This window comes from Zeugodacus cucurbitae, chromosome 5 (genome assembly GCF_028554725.1).
Source record: "Zeugodacus cucurbitae isolate PBARC_wt_2022May chromosome 5, idZeuCucr1.2, whole genome shotgun sequence".
NCBI lineage: Eukaryota > Metazoa > Arthropoda > Insecta > Diptera > Tephritidae > Zeugodacus > Zeugodacus cucurbitae.
Genome location: NC_071670.1, coordinates 20,462,830 through 20,477,633, shown reverse-complemented (window position 1 = coordinate 20,477,633; position 14,804 = coordinate 20,462,830). Strand labels below are relative to the sequence as shown.

Sequence of the window (14,804 nt, the reverse complement as noted above, 5' to 3'; positions counted from 1 at the left end):
GGTTGTGAACCGATTTCATCTATTTTCCACACGTGTCATCAGGGTGTCAAGAAAATATTATATACCGAATTTCATTCGAATCGGTCGAGTAGTTCCTGAGATATGGTTTTTGCCCCATAAGTGGGCGATGCCACGCCCATTTTCCATTTTGTAAAAAAATATGAGTACAGCTCCATTCTGCTATTTCCTCTGCAAAATTTAGTGTTTCTGACGTTTTTCGTTAGTTAGTTAACCTACTTTTAGTAATTTTCAACCTAACCTTTGTATCGGAGGTGGGCGTGGTTATTATCCGATTTCAACTATTTTCATGGGGTGTGGTGGGGTATGTAAGAGAACCGCCTGCAGAAAGTTTGGTTTATATAGCTTTATTAGTTTGCGAGTTAAATACAAATAACCGATTTGTGGGCGGGGTCACGCCCACTTCCCCAAAAAAATTACATCCAAATATGCCCCCTCCTAGTGCGATCCTTTATTCCAAATTTTACTTTTATATCTTTTTATATGGCTTAGTTATGACACTTTATGTGTTTTTGGTTTTCGCCATTTTGTGGGCGTGGCAATGGTCCGATTCCGCCCATTTTTGAACTTGATCTTCTTATGAAGCCAAGGAATATTTGTGCCAAATTTCGTCAAGATATCTTAATTTTTACTCAAGTTACAGCTTGCACAGACGGACAGACGGACAGACGGACGGACGGACAGACATTCGGATTTCAAATCTACTCGTCACCCTGATCACTTTGGTATATATGACTCTATATCTAACTCTTTTAGTTTTAGGTGTTACAAACAACCGTTAGGCGAACAAAACTATAATACTCTCTTAGCAATTTTTATTGCGAGAGTATAAAAATATTTTGTTTACATACTCTCTTTCAGAATTGAACCGTTGCTATAAAAAGAAGTTAACACGCTTGATACACATGAGAATATAATAACTATTTTAACTACTTTTGCTTGGTAACCTTTAAAAAAAATGGTCTCTTGACCGGCCAAGTTTTAATAATCAATGTATGTGTTCTGAAGATGACTGAGCTGGAGGCAAGGCGTAGTAACGTCGTCGTTTTCCGCGACACAAACTGTAGACATCGAATGTGGGGGGAAGTACTTGACCTCCCATTGGTATCGATGGGAATTATTAAAGGACTAGGTGGCTGAGTTCTCGTTATTTATAAAATAATTCACAAAATACTATTTAAATATTTATTTTTGATAAACTGAATGTTTAAAAGAAGTATATGACTGTAGATATTAAAAATCTTGTTTTCAACCTCTGAACACCTTAATATATGTACAATGTACTAGGGCTCTTAAAATTATTCGATTAACCTGAAAACCGATTATTCGAATATCCGGTTTGTAACCGTTCGTACGAATATTAACCGGTTAGCACTATTCGGTTAGTTGTTCTACTGCGGTTATTCGAATAGTTATACTGCCACTATTCGAATAAATGAAAAAAAAACATAGCGATTTTTGATAAGGCCAAAACTAGATATACATATGTCCGTATTTTCCCGATATATACAATTTGCGGTATAAATCGGTTGAGAAGTGTTCGAGCAGAAGGGCACGAGCAAAACTGACCACTGACCGACCCAAAAAACCGGTTCTTCGCAGAAACCCGACTACCCACTCGTCGAAGTTTTGCCCCAAAGCCCCACCCACCGACCGCCCACACTGCCACGAGTGTGTCCCAAAAAAAACCGGTTCCAAAAAGTAACCGGTTACTGCAGTACTAGGCATATGCCGCAAAAAACCGAAAAAATTCGGCAGCAAGTGGGTAGGGGTATAGAATAGCGAACTCAAGAAACATACCACGCAGTGTTGTATCAGTCATATTTTAATTTTGCATGTGAAACAACAACAGTGTAGGTATGACAGTCATAAAAAAATGGAATGGACTTTCTCTATTCGAATAGTCGACAACGAACGGTTAACCGAATAGTCGAAAATGAGCGGTTAATCGAATAGTCGATGACTGACGACTATCCGAATAGTGCAAACCGAATATTGTTATTCGAATAATGCCCTATTTCTCCTCATAGGCATGTGTGCAGAAAACAAACTACCAGAAGTCGGCTTCGCGGGGTTTAATATTGATGGTCTGAGAATGAGGGTACATTGTAGAGCTCTTGGTATTCGACTAATCGACTAACCGAATTAACCGAATAGTGCAAACCGAATATTGTTATTCGAATAATGCCCTATTCGGTTAATTCGGTTAGTCGATTAGTCGAATACCAAGAGCTCTACAATGTACCCTCATTCTCAGACCATCAATATTAAACCCCGCGAAGCCGACTTCTGGTAGTTTGTTTTCTGCACACATGCCTATGAGGAGAAATGGGAGAGGGAGTCTTCTATTGGAAGCTCTAAATTAACTCCAGCTTTCTGTTACTTTGAAGGTGAATCAACAATACGACTTATATTTGTACGACTACTAATCCGATAAAGTTACAAGAAAGGAGACCTAATCCACATTGTCGTTGGACTGGGAAAAAATCGGAATTCAACTTGCGTTCGAACGCTGGACATACAGACTTCGCGTGAGCTCCGCAAACGCTGGATCCTTTCGGCCCGTAATAGAGCGTAAGGGTTCCTTCGAATTCCTTTCCTTTAGCAAAGTATCAAACGAGTGCTGACTGATCATTGTCTGATAGAGACTAATGCCCGGTTTCACAGTCCATACTTAAGTCCAAATAAAATCTTAGCTAAGCATTGTTGCAGACTGAGTAGTCGTTTGTTTCACAGTCAATGCTTAATTTCTATAAAATTTTATTTTGATATATGGCAACGTTATGAGAAACATATGTTTTACAAATGTCATCCATAAAAATATGTTTGAAATATTTAAATTATAACAGACAATATAAAAATTTGCGTGCAAAGTTTTATCGGAAATGGATGAAAATAACAAAAGAACCCCGAATTTCACTGCCAGCGAGTCGGAGCACCAATCGGTACTGGTGGCAAAGTATGAAGCTGTCATCGAATGCTTGCTCGAACGCTAAAAAAGACGTCGCATGGAAGCGCATCGAAGAGGATTTTAATTCACAGTGTCCATCTGGCTGCCATCGCAGTGAAAAAACATTGAAGAAAAAGTATCTTAATCTGAAAAGAGAGGTTAAAAAGCGACCTACAGATGATAAAAGATCTCTTTATTTAACTGGAGGAGGACCACCATCAAAGAAAATGTTAACTGAATTTGATGAAAAGCTTTTGAATGTGTTGCATGAGCAGCAAGTTAGTGGCATGCAGAGTGTGTATGACAATAATGTAATTGCAGTAAATATTAACAGTAAGTTTATTCACTTGATTTTATTTCCATTATATTTCAAACGCATGATTTTATCATCAATTCTCTAAAATAGAATCCGTGATATTGAAGGAAGATATATTAGAAAGCATAGTGAATTTCGAAAACACGACTGAAGTGGAAATTGATAAAGGAATAAATGGTAAAGAATGTTAAAGTGAAAAATTACCAGAAAAATTACAAAGAAATCTATCTTTTAGAATCCGACAACGTTACATTAAACGTTGAATCCAACCAGCTTTGGAGCAAATATGATCCAAGCAATTTCAAAACATCAAAAAATTCAAAACTAAAATTTGAAGAAAAACCACAAAGATCTGCGAAAAAAAATGATTGGACAAATATAGCAGATATGAAAGCAAAATGGACGGAAGTTTTATATTTAGCGGAAATAAAAATAATATATGCGGAGCACAAACAAAGAATGAAGTTATTAGAAGAAAGTAACAACTTATCAATGAAGTTGATGAAAGAAAAACATGATTTGGAAATGAAAATTTTAACACTAGATTTAGAACTGAAAAAAAGGAGCTGGAAGAATGAAATAAAATAAAAATCTATGTAAAATTATAAACGTATATATTAAATTACAATAAACAGAAGTAACTATCTATTAAACATTTTCTTGTAACATTATTAATTGTATGACTTTCAGCAGTGCGATTATTACTATATCGCGATTATTGCAGCAGATGTTGTGTAATACTGCTGTTGCAACAATAATGCTTTGAGTTTTTGCTAGGTGCAAGCGCAAGCCCAGTGATAATACCGAAAACCTACGCTTTCAGACTCCATATGACCGCTCGACACAATACCGAGTCCTTATATGAGACTCGTTAAAAAGATTTTCTGCAGTCGTATTGACATGCATTAATGGTGTAATCACGAAGTGGTTATTTTCATAACCACTGTCTGCAACAACTATTCCAGGACCAAACTCTCCGGAATCTAATCGACAACGAATCCGAGAGTTACGGAAAATAGTAGCATCGTGAGTTGATCCAGGCCACTGTGCAACGATGTCTATGATGCGAAGATTACTATCACATAACGTCTGGACGTTGATGGAAAAAATACTTTTTCTATTACGAAATAGCTCTGCATCTTCCCATCTTGTATATAAAAAGGTTTTGAGAGCAGTATTTTTTTTGGACTGTCAAAACCACAATCCCAATCCGATTCCATATTTTTTCACAAAAAATAATATATTATTTCTTATTATTCTTCTTTTCACAAATAACTGAAAATTCAAAACAATTCAAAACAAAAATCCGCTGTTACTCAAGCACTGCTTAAGTCTCCCATTTTCAGTACTTAAGTATAATTTAAGTGTGAACTATAAAACACTATTTCCCTATTTTATCTTAAGCACAACTTAAGTATGGACTGTGAAACCGGCCATTACTGTCTTGCTAAGCACAAGTTGTCAAAGCTTTATAGTTTTTTTTTCAATATTTCCTTATTTATTGAATCTGCTTGTTTTTAAGCCTAACAACAAGTTATAAAATCTTAAATCTATTTAAAAACTAGACAAGCTCAACCAAGTGATTGAGCTGTATTGGTGAAATGTTGCTCTTTAGTACGCAGGCATATCCCTTCTTTTTAGGCGTGTTTGATCGCAGGAATGTACTAAAGCATTTGCCAATGGGTTTGGGTGATCACGGAGTTTAGATAAATATTTCAATCTGCTGTCCTCTACTTCTTTCTTTACCATAGGGATACCAAGATCTTTATGGATATATTAATTGCGCATGTACCATGGTGAGCACGTGATTGATCTAAGCATTTTCGATTGGAACCTTTGTATTATATCAATATTAGTAGCACAGGTCGTACCCCACAGTTGAATGCCATACATCCAAATCAGCTTTATGACCGCATTGTATAAAAGCACTTTATTGTCTAAGCTAAGTTTAGTGTTTTTATTTAAAAGTCACGTTATTTTACTAGATATATGTTTTCTCCACGTAAGCCTTCTATCTAGGTGAATATCAAGATAGGTAACTTCATTCGCTTGAGGCACTAGAATATTGTTCATTTTTACTGCCGGGCACATTTTTGGTCTTAGGGAAAATGTAACATGCTTGCACTTTTGTTCATTTACATTTATACGCCAGTTTGCTAGCCATTCTTCGACAGAACTTAAGTGCTTCGCTAATATTCTTGATGCTATAATGGGGCATTTGTTACGACTCACTAAAGCTGTGTTATCCGCAAAAGTTGATGTCAAAACATTATTAGCAGTTGGAAGATCAGCTGTATATATGATGTATAGAGTTGTACCTAAAACACTGCCCTGTGGTACTCCAGCCCTTATTGAACGTTCATCAGATATGTATAAAATTACCTACTTTTAGAGCAAATTTTCTATTTTTTAAATAGGACTCCAAGGTTTTATGCAATTGGAAAGGTAAACTCTTTTTAATCTTATACAAAAGTCCTTCATGCCACACTTTATCAAACGCCTGAGCCACATCTAGAAATATAGCAGAACAGTACTCTCTATGTTCGAATGCCTTCCTAATTTCGTTAGTTATTCTATTTACTTGCTCTACAGTGCCATGTTTTGCACGAAAACCGAATTGGTGCGTTGGTATTACACTATTTTCATGAAGGAATGGATACATCTTTGATAGTAACACTTTTTCAAATATTTTAGAAAGACAAGGTAGAAGACTGATTGGTCTGTATGAAGACGGCTGTGTCAGATCTTTTCCCGGTTTATCTATCATGATTATCTGCGACTTTTTCCATGAAATAGGATAGTATCCGAAACTAAAAATTGCATTAAAGAGCAAGGAGAGCACTGTTAAAGCAATATTTGGTAACTCAATTAGCATTTTTGGAGTAATATTATCGTGGCCTGACGATTTTTTTCGATTAAGCTCTTTTATGATACTAACAATTTCAGTAGTTGAAGTCTTAATAGGCCCAAGCGACTCGTTTGCGGTATTGTGGATGATTGGCAACTTAAAAGTGTTCTTTGGGCAATTTGATTGAAATACCTTTTCTAGGTGATTTGCAAAACAATTTGCCTTATCTTCGTCACTTCGTGCTCAATTACCATTTGTCTGTCTTATAGGCATGTTGGAATCTACCGGTGGCTTAAGACACTTTTGGGCTTTCCAAAGAGAGTTTTGCTTGATAGAATTTGGACACAGTTTCTTTATATAATTTTCAGTGCTGTATTCTTCCTCGCGTTTAAGCGCTTTTTTAACTTACGTACAGCAGACTTCAGTTGAAGCTGAGTAGAAGGAGAGCGATGTATCTGCCATTCGCGTCTAGCTCGCCTTTTTTCTATCCATTATTAGTCATGTTTCTAAAAACCTTAATGTTTCCTTTCGGTGTTGCCAAGACAGCTGCATTAGTTACTACATCATTAAATTCTTCTATACTTTTATCAATATCTCTTCCTGTATTTATTTTTAAATCTATGTTAATGTGGCTACTGATATATTTTCTATATTTCAACCAGTTTGTTTTATGAGTTGTTAGAGAAACTTTCGGCTCAACTATCATGGGCTGTTCGCATAACTTTATTAGTACAGGAGAATGATCAGAAGATAAGTGAAATTATCCTTTATAGTGAAAGGAGATGTGAAATCATCTAGGAACTTTCTCCTTGGCAGACATACTGGCAATTCACCTTTTCAAATATATTATAATTCATATAATTCAATGATATATTCGTTGAGATGTTAAACTAATATAATGACACAGCTTTAGTATGCCGTAACAAATGCCCCATTATAACATGAAGAATACTAGCGGAGCACTTAAGTTCTGTCGAAGAATGGCTATCTAACTGGCGTATAAATGTGAATGAACAAAAGTGCATTTAGCTGAATTTTCCGAATTGGAGCCGGCAATCCTGCCCAAAAATTGTCGATTTTTTCTATTATGAATTCTGATTGATACAAAGAAGAAGAAGAAATCGTAAACAAATGATTTATGTTTCTATTTTGCAAATTATGTGCAAATATATTTACAATAACTAATTTAAATGTTTTTAGATGGCCAAAAGCAAACATAGAACGATTTCAACAAGAACAACGATAACTATCGACTAAAATGTGCTGATAGATTTGTTTACAGCTGACAAAATGCACAAGTCTGCCGTCTGTCACCATAAAATTTCTATGCGCCTTTTTAATGCCCATTGATTTTGCTCGTATGTCGAAGCTATTAGATAGAAGGCTCACGTGGAGAAAACATATATGTATCTAGTAAAATAACATGCATTAAGATAAGGGCTGCAAATTTAAATTGGCTTTTAAATAAAAACTCTAAACTTAGCCTAGACAACAAAGTGCTTTTATACAATGCGGTCATAAAGCCGCTTTGTATGTACATATGGCATTCAACTGTGGGATACGACCTGTGCGACTAACATTGATATAATACAAAGGTTCCAATCGAAAATGCTTAGAACAATCAGATGTTCACTATGGTACATGCGCAATGGAAATATTCTTAAAGATTTTAGTATCCCTATGGTAAAGAAAGAAGTTGAGGTCAGCAGTATGAAATATATATGTACATATGTATCTAAATTCCGGGATCACCAAAACGCATTGGCTAATGCTTAGGTACATTCCTGCGATCAACCACGCCTAAAAAGAAGAGATATGCCGCATACTAAAGAGCCACGTTTCAACAAAAAAGTGTTTATAAATATATTTAAGATTTTATAACTTATTGTTAGGTTATAAAAGCAGATCCAATAAATAAAGAAATGTATATTTATACGGTCAGCGTCAACTACACATCTACAGCAGAAACTCGTTTATCCGGCCCTCAGTTATACGGATGCGCGATTATCCGGACTACCAACCGCGACCAATTTATATGTACCAGAGATCTGCATTGTGTACTAATGAAATTAGTGCACTAACTCATGAGCCAAACAAATTAGTGCAAATGAGTACTAATACTAATATCAAAAATGTCTAAGACTCATTTCCACCAAACCAAAAAAAAAACTCATAGTATTTCTACGCTTATATGTACCGTCAATTTATGACTCAAATGAGTGTATAGTAACAATTTGATTTTACTCATTTGTTCATTGGTCCCTATGAAAATAAACTTGAATGAGTTTGAAAAGAAAATATGTACATACATAAGTAAGTGTTCATTTCTTAATAAACATTGATTTTCGTTGATATCTATTTGTTTTTCTTCATACATTCGATTTTCCAGATTTTCTATTATCCGAATGCCTATCGACAACAATTTGTCCGGTTAATCGAGTTTCTACTGTATTTTAAATGTCGTGTTGCCAGGCACGTTGTATACGCGTATTCATTATTGCTGAATTATGAGAGTGTATTATCACTCTCTCTCTCTCCTATAGGTACAAACTTCTACATATTTCATAATATAACTTCACAAAATTCATATTTTTAGTGAATAGTGTATCAAAGAGTCATAGTTTTACAATGCCTTATATTTAATTAGTTAGAGGGAGGAAGTACATTTAATATTAAAGAGCAATGTAGTGCTTTCTTGCTTCTCAATTATCTTTATTGACGGATATTAATATTAAATAGAAAGTATGAAATAAAACTAATTTCTTTACAGAACGTAAGTGTTTAGCAAATAATATAGGATTCCCGAACTACAGACAAAAAACGAATGTCCAATAAACAGCATTAAATATTATAAACAATAATGGAAATACAAATCTTGCTTTACGATCTATCCAAAGAGAAACCTCATGCGGTGTCATCGTCGCCCATGAATCATTAGAAGCTTGAAGGTTTTTATTATCGTTTATATTTAAATCGGCTTCTGACGGCTTGATATGCTCTTTATTCGTAGATATATCATAAATATTCCCATTAAAGATATGTATACGACCATCTATCTCACAATCATAGCTCTTACTTTGTTGTATAACTTTCGGGGTTAGTGTCGATTTTAAAATATATTTACTATTGACTTTCTTCAGAGTCAATCCTCTATTTCGTCGCCATATAGTATTTACAAAGGCGAATTCCATTAGACTACCAAATATAAAGAACGTACAACCGAAAAACCAAATTTCAAAAAATTCTGCGTGGCTTTTTCCTTCGTATTTTTTCTCGTAATAAGAAGTTAAGGTAAAGAGTGAGAGCATGGTGCTTGTACCTAATAAGGTACGAGCTGGGGTTTGATCAGCTTGAAGCCAAAACGAAACCCAAGAAATACAAACAAGCATAATGGAAGGTAAAAAATAATCAAATGTATAAAACAGCGAATCGCGAGTTAAATAAACGGTGAAACTTATTGAGCTATAGTTGCCTCCCAGCAGCGTGTATCGTAGATCTCCTTTTGTGGTTTGTATGATTGTTTCATTGCGCCAATAATATAGTAAATCGTACTGCATTAGGTGTGTGTTTTGATCAAAACCGATAGGATTTTCGTCATCCCAGCGTAATATTACATTAGAAGAATTGTACATCCAACTTTCTATAATCGCAGAGCATTGTTGATCGTCGAAGGGGAATTTGTTTAATGCTACCGAACAAGATAATGTTGTTTGTATTCGGGATGAAATACTCAAGAAACCATCCGGTTTTATCACTAATAAAATATCACTATCACTTGTTCCTAAGATAGCGGAATTCTCTTCATTACCGAACAATATATGTGGAACCCAAATATGATCAAGCAATTGTGCGTCGCCAAATATCGGTTGTAGGCGCTTTGGAGCATAGTCTCCAAATGCCAATCGATTGTCCATATAATGAATTTGTAGAAAACCAAATATTTTAAACTGTACATTATCGGAATTAATTATTTGTATATCAGTAATATAGATCCGTACATAAATATTTAATGGTTGATCGGCTACAGAGTTATTTTCAAGTAATGAAAATGGTCTTTCAAATTTATCATAGCGACATGGAGCTGTAAGTTCAAAAATCAATTGCGTTTGGGTTAATGCGTCCGCGTTCTGGAGCGAGGGACAAGACGTGGTTGCCTGTGATGTTGTTGTATTGGATTGTATTGTTAAATCACTTGAGATGACTGCCAAAACTAGATTCAAATAAATTAACCAGCAATGCTGTAGCACAAACGAAAACTTCATTATTTTTAATGAGCTGAATTTGATTTATTCTACTTCTATTCTTCACTTTTTCGCAGTAGTTCTATGTAATGAGGCGAAATTTAAAATGGTATAATTTAGCTTTTCTTTTAATATCAGGCATAGCGACAGCAACAAAAGCCATAGAACATGTTATCAGTAGAAAAAAGATAAATTGTGTTCAACAACTTATTGCAAATCTGAAAATAAACTTAAATTGGTCGAACGTTATCAGGTCTTTCGTTTCTTTCTATTCAGTGTCAAATTACCAAAACTTATTAATAATAAAATGTCATTGAACAGCGATTAATTATCTTATAAAAAATGATATCAAGTCTGTGTGTAATCTATTATATTTATTTATTTTTATATTGTATTAATGAATAAGAACATATGGTACGTACATATGCCCGTATGTTAACATTACTCGTCCGAATATGTTTACATGATTCTTATTTTATAAGCAGTGGGCTTAAATGCAATAAGTGTGAATTAATGCAGTACTTCTATCGATGGTATTCACAGATAACTATTAATACAAAGCAATGGCAAGATGTGGACAAATTTTTTTGTATATATGTATGTATGTACGTAAATGTATGTAAATATAAATGTAGTAAAGTAGTTACTGTCTGATATAGTCTTTTATGCGTACAATATGCATTATGTGATATCTCGATTTATTTATTTAATTTTTAATTGATTAAGATAACACACAATTTGGCCCACATAAAGTTCACTAGAATAACGAAATTTACAAAGCCACATAAAAATTAAGTGGGGGGTCTTGCTATGTGCCTTATGTTTTTGGGGTCCCTGAATTCAAATCCGATGTCCATTTAACCCCATTAGATCTGGGTGTTGACATTACCCAGAAAACCAATATGGCGGACAGCGTTTTTAAAACCTCATCGGATTCGCTCCGAACTGTCCGGTACCAAACGAGGTTTCTGGCAGGGCGACTCTTTATCGTGTGATTTCTTTAACCTGATGCTGGATAAACTAATAAGTACACAGTAGGTGTTTTCGAGAGAATAGTTTTACTGCAAATTTATTGTTCTTTCAATATTGGCAACGGTGACTGCCGCAGACGATGGGACGATGAGCTGTACGAGTTATACATACGACATAAATTGGTATAGTTCTGCGATTAAAAATACTGCGGCTACGCTAGCTAGGTCATGTTGTCCGAAATGGCGAAAGCACTTAGTTTTTTGTTGTTAGCAGGGTGTAATAAATAGCATATGCAGTTGTTCAGAGAAATAGCATTTTTTTATCATTACTCAGTTCAAAATCGAAAGTTGTTCAAGAAAGTTATTCTCAAATTGCACAATTAGTGAAATGTTCACCAAAAATGCTATTAATTTAGCCAATTATGGTCCAGACACATAAATAGAAAATAAATGCCGGAAGGCTCCTCCACATAAAACCAGTTCCAATGTTGATCGAACAATTGAGAGAAACTGCAAGGCTGATATATTTGACTCCTCGGACACTATTGGTGACATATGTAAATGAAAATTTGGCTTAAATGTATCCAGGAGACTACTCAATGATGCTCTCCCCTATGGAAGCATCAGGCGAGAAAAACCACTTATATCCAAAAAACATTAAAAGTGTACTATATATATATATAATTAATTACATTAAAGTGATATAATGATTTAAAAGTGAAGATTGGGTAAAATAAAATGTAAAAATTATTTTGGACAGGAATTAAGTAAGCATGGTATTCCCCTCCAGGAAGTAGATGCAAGAAACTGGTGGAAATCAAGCTGATGTCACAATTCGAACTTAACAACGAAATATCAAATTGCTAATATGAATTACATTATTATTTTTTTTCCTTTTTTCATATAAACGTTTGCTTCTTTGCAGAATTCAAAGAGTGTGCTGTTTCTGTGTGCAACCGAAATCGGTGCACCTCAAAATAAAAAAAATCCCAAAAAAGCTTCCTTGAAATATAAAGAAACAAAAATTTAGCATACAGCATGCGACAGAAACGTCAGTCCGGGCATATTAACTTACATATTCGGATTCTTATCCAGCCCAAATTAATTGGAGAATATTGTTTGCCACTTGCTATAAAAATTATTTGAGATTTTACAAGCTCTGGTCGTTTTTATAATTTTATGTACTTGTCACAAAATTGTTTAATGATTCTATAAACATTATTCAAAATACTTTACAATAACAGCGAAGTTGACTGCTTTCAGTGAATTTTGGCTAGGAAGTCAGCGACTTTTGACATTGACCATCAACCACTGGATATTCAATTCTCATTTCATTTACATATACATATGTAAGTGTAAACCGATGTGTAATTTTTGATTTAAATAAAATTTTATTTCGCTATTTAAGGATAAAGATAAAGATGTTCACATTTTAAAAATAAACCACTAATCACAAACAAAAGTGTTCTTCGCGCCAGGTTATATGTTGCATTTTCATTATTAAAAAAACTAGAAAGTATACAGATATTTAGGCTGAGTCGTTGCCTATTGAGAATTACTTTCGTTTTGTGTTGCATGCAATATATTAAAAATTAATAAAAATAAATTAAATTTTAATCACAAACATGTTCATTCGATTTGAAAAGCATTCACTTTTAATTAACCTTTACTTCTCGCATTTGAATACTACACAGTTAGAGGAAGGAACTACCAAAACATTTCGTTTGCATTCCACACTTCTGATAATAGTTATCAACCTTGTTGTCAAACCGTTAACTGTTTGCTGTTATTTATATAATATTCAAATACGCACTTTACTGTGTACGAGTATGTGTGTATCCTTTCGTATCACGTGCTTTACGAATACGGTAATATGTACTCGTACACACGCACAGCGCTTACATACGCTTCGGCATACAAACTCTTCATATATGTACATAGAGATTGAGAAAGAATATAACAAAAAATTTTTTTCTATATTTTGACTTTTGTAATCCACACTAAAAATGCACCTTGGATTATGTGCATAAAAGTAATACAGCTATGTTCTTTTTATTTATATTGATGTATGTTCAGCACGAAATTGTTGAGTTTATTTATTTATTTATGAATGAAGCTGTCTTTAAATACTTATTATTTATTGTAGAAACATTGCGTAGAAATTAAAAACTTACTTGTGTGTGTATGTATGCATTTACTATTGCATATGTATTTTTAGTATTGCATATATATATAGCATATGTATATATGTACACACTACACTTGTATTACGTATGCATTCATTTTTCCTTCTTCTTTGTTAAATACATAATTATTAAAGGAAAATTATTTCACATTCTGCACAAGATTTTTACTCCAATAAATTTGCATAATTTTTATTTGGTAACGATTAATTGTTAAATGACACATATACACATACATAAGTGGAAGTATATAATAATTGTTCTGGTTTGTGATTTAAGCGGCCCGACCAACGATTCACTTTGTTATGTATAACTATTTCGGCAGAGCTAATCGATTTTCACCATTATAAATGCTTTCCTTTTTCTATTCCGCAGAAATTCTATTATTAATAAACGTGTGATTGTGAATATACAATGCATTATTAATTGTAACTATTTTATTTCAACAGCGAATCCTTTTTATTTTAAGTTTCCAAATACTATATTGCACAATTTATATAAGTATTATAAGCAATATGTGTTAATATCTTAAATTAACTGTATTTTTGTAACCGCACTACACCATATTCAATAAAAGACTAAGCAAGCTTATCAACTCACATCGGGCGCGTCCTTTAAGCACAGGCGCAATCAAATGAACAACTAAAGAGCAGCCAAAGGATAGAATGAATCTAAGCGCATCAACTGAAGTGTTGCACCCTTAGGTGTTTTACGAGTACATCCGTCGCTACTTGCAGAGGGTATTTTTCATTTCAGTTGACGCTTTAATCGTTATTCCATTGCGAATTTCAAGCCTTGTCGGAATGCTGTATGAATTGGCATTCGCAGGGTTAAACGGTATCACTATGTCGTTTCAGTAACTAGAGAGATTAAACAAAAATAGTAGCTGTAAAGTTTACCGTTTTCCGAAACAAAACGAAAAGAAAAACAAATCATTGAATTTTTAATAAAATTTGCTAAGCAAAACTGCAGACACGCCTATCTTTTATATATCTCCTATTTTTTTTATAACGGCATTTTATTTAATAATTATCTGTCCTGATCGGAAATAATTTCAAAACCTAACCCTTAGGCGCCTGCTACACGTTCAGTATTTATCGTGATATTTCCTGTACCGCGATATTTATTGAACGTTTAGCATGCTATATTGATGGATCAAGATCCATATCACAAAATATTTAAATATTTTGAAATCCCCATCGCGGATCGTGGATCGCGAGATAAATATGGAACGTCTAGCAATATTATATTGAACGGCGCCTTAGGGGCCTGCTACA

The 14,804-nt window shown here is 34.1% G+C and overlaps 3 protein-coding genes across 4 annotated transcripts in view; 1 reads left to right on the top strand and 2 right to left on the bottom strand.

Moving 5' to 3' along the window:
* The window catches only part of LOC105215046 (uncharacterized), a 51,574-nt gene extending 37,052 nt beyond the window's left edge, over positions 1-14,522 (bottom strand). Inside the window, exon 1 of one of the 2 annotated variants that reach the window (XM_054231044.1) lies at positions 13,519-14,522. The gene's annotated coding sequence lies outside the window, so the exon portion shown is untranslated. The remainder of the gene's footprint in view (positions 1-13,518) is intronic. The other variant, XM_054231045.1, reaches the window with a different exon arrangement.
* LOC128921963 (uncharacterized) lies at positions 2,426-4,460 on the top strand. Its single transcript, XM_054231046.1, has 3 exons — positions 2,426-3,301; positions 3,375-3,461; positions 3,520-4,460. Exons 1-3 carry the CDS (start codon positions 2,824-2,826, stop codon positions 3,870-3,872), a joined length of 918 nt encoding a protein of 305 aa, XP_054087021.1. The 5' UTR covers positions 2,426-2,823; the 3' UTR covers positions 3,873-4,460.
* LOC105215019 (pH-sensitive chloride channel 2) lies at positions 8,821-10,493 on the bottom strand. The gene has a single exon (XM_011188753.3). It carries the CDS (start codon positions 10,392-10,394, stop codon positions 8,940-8,942), a length of 1,455 nt encoding a protein of 484 aa, XP_011187055.2. The 5' UTR covers positions 10,395-10,493; the 3' UTR covers positions 8,821-8,939.
* Positions 14,523-14,804: the final 282 nt, after the last annotated feature.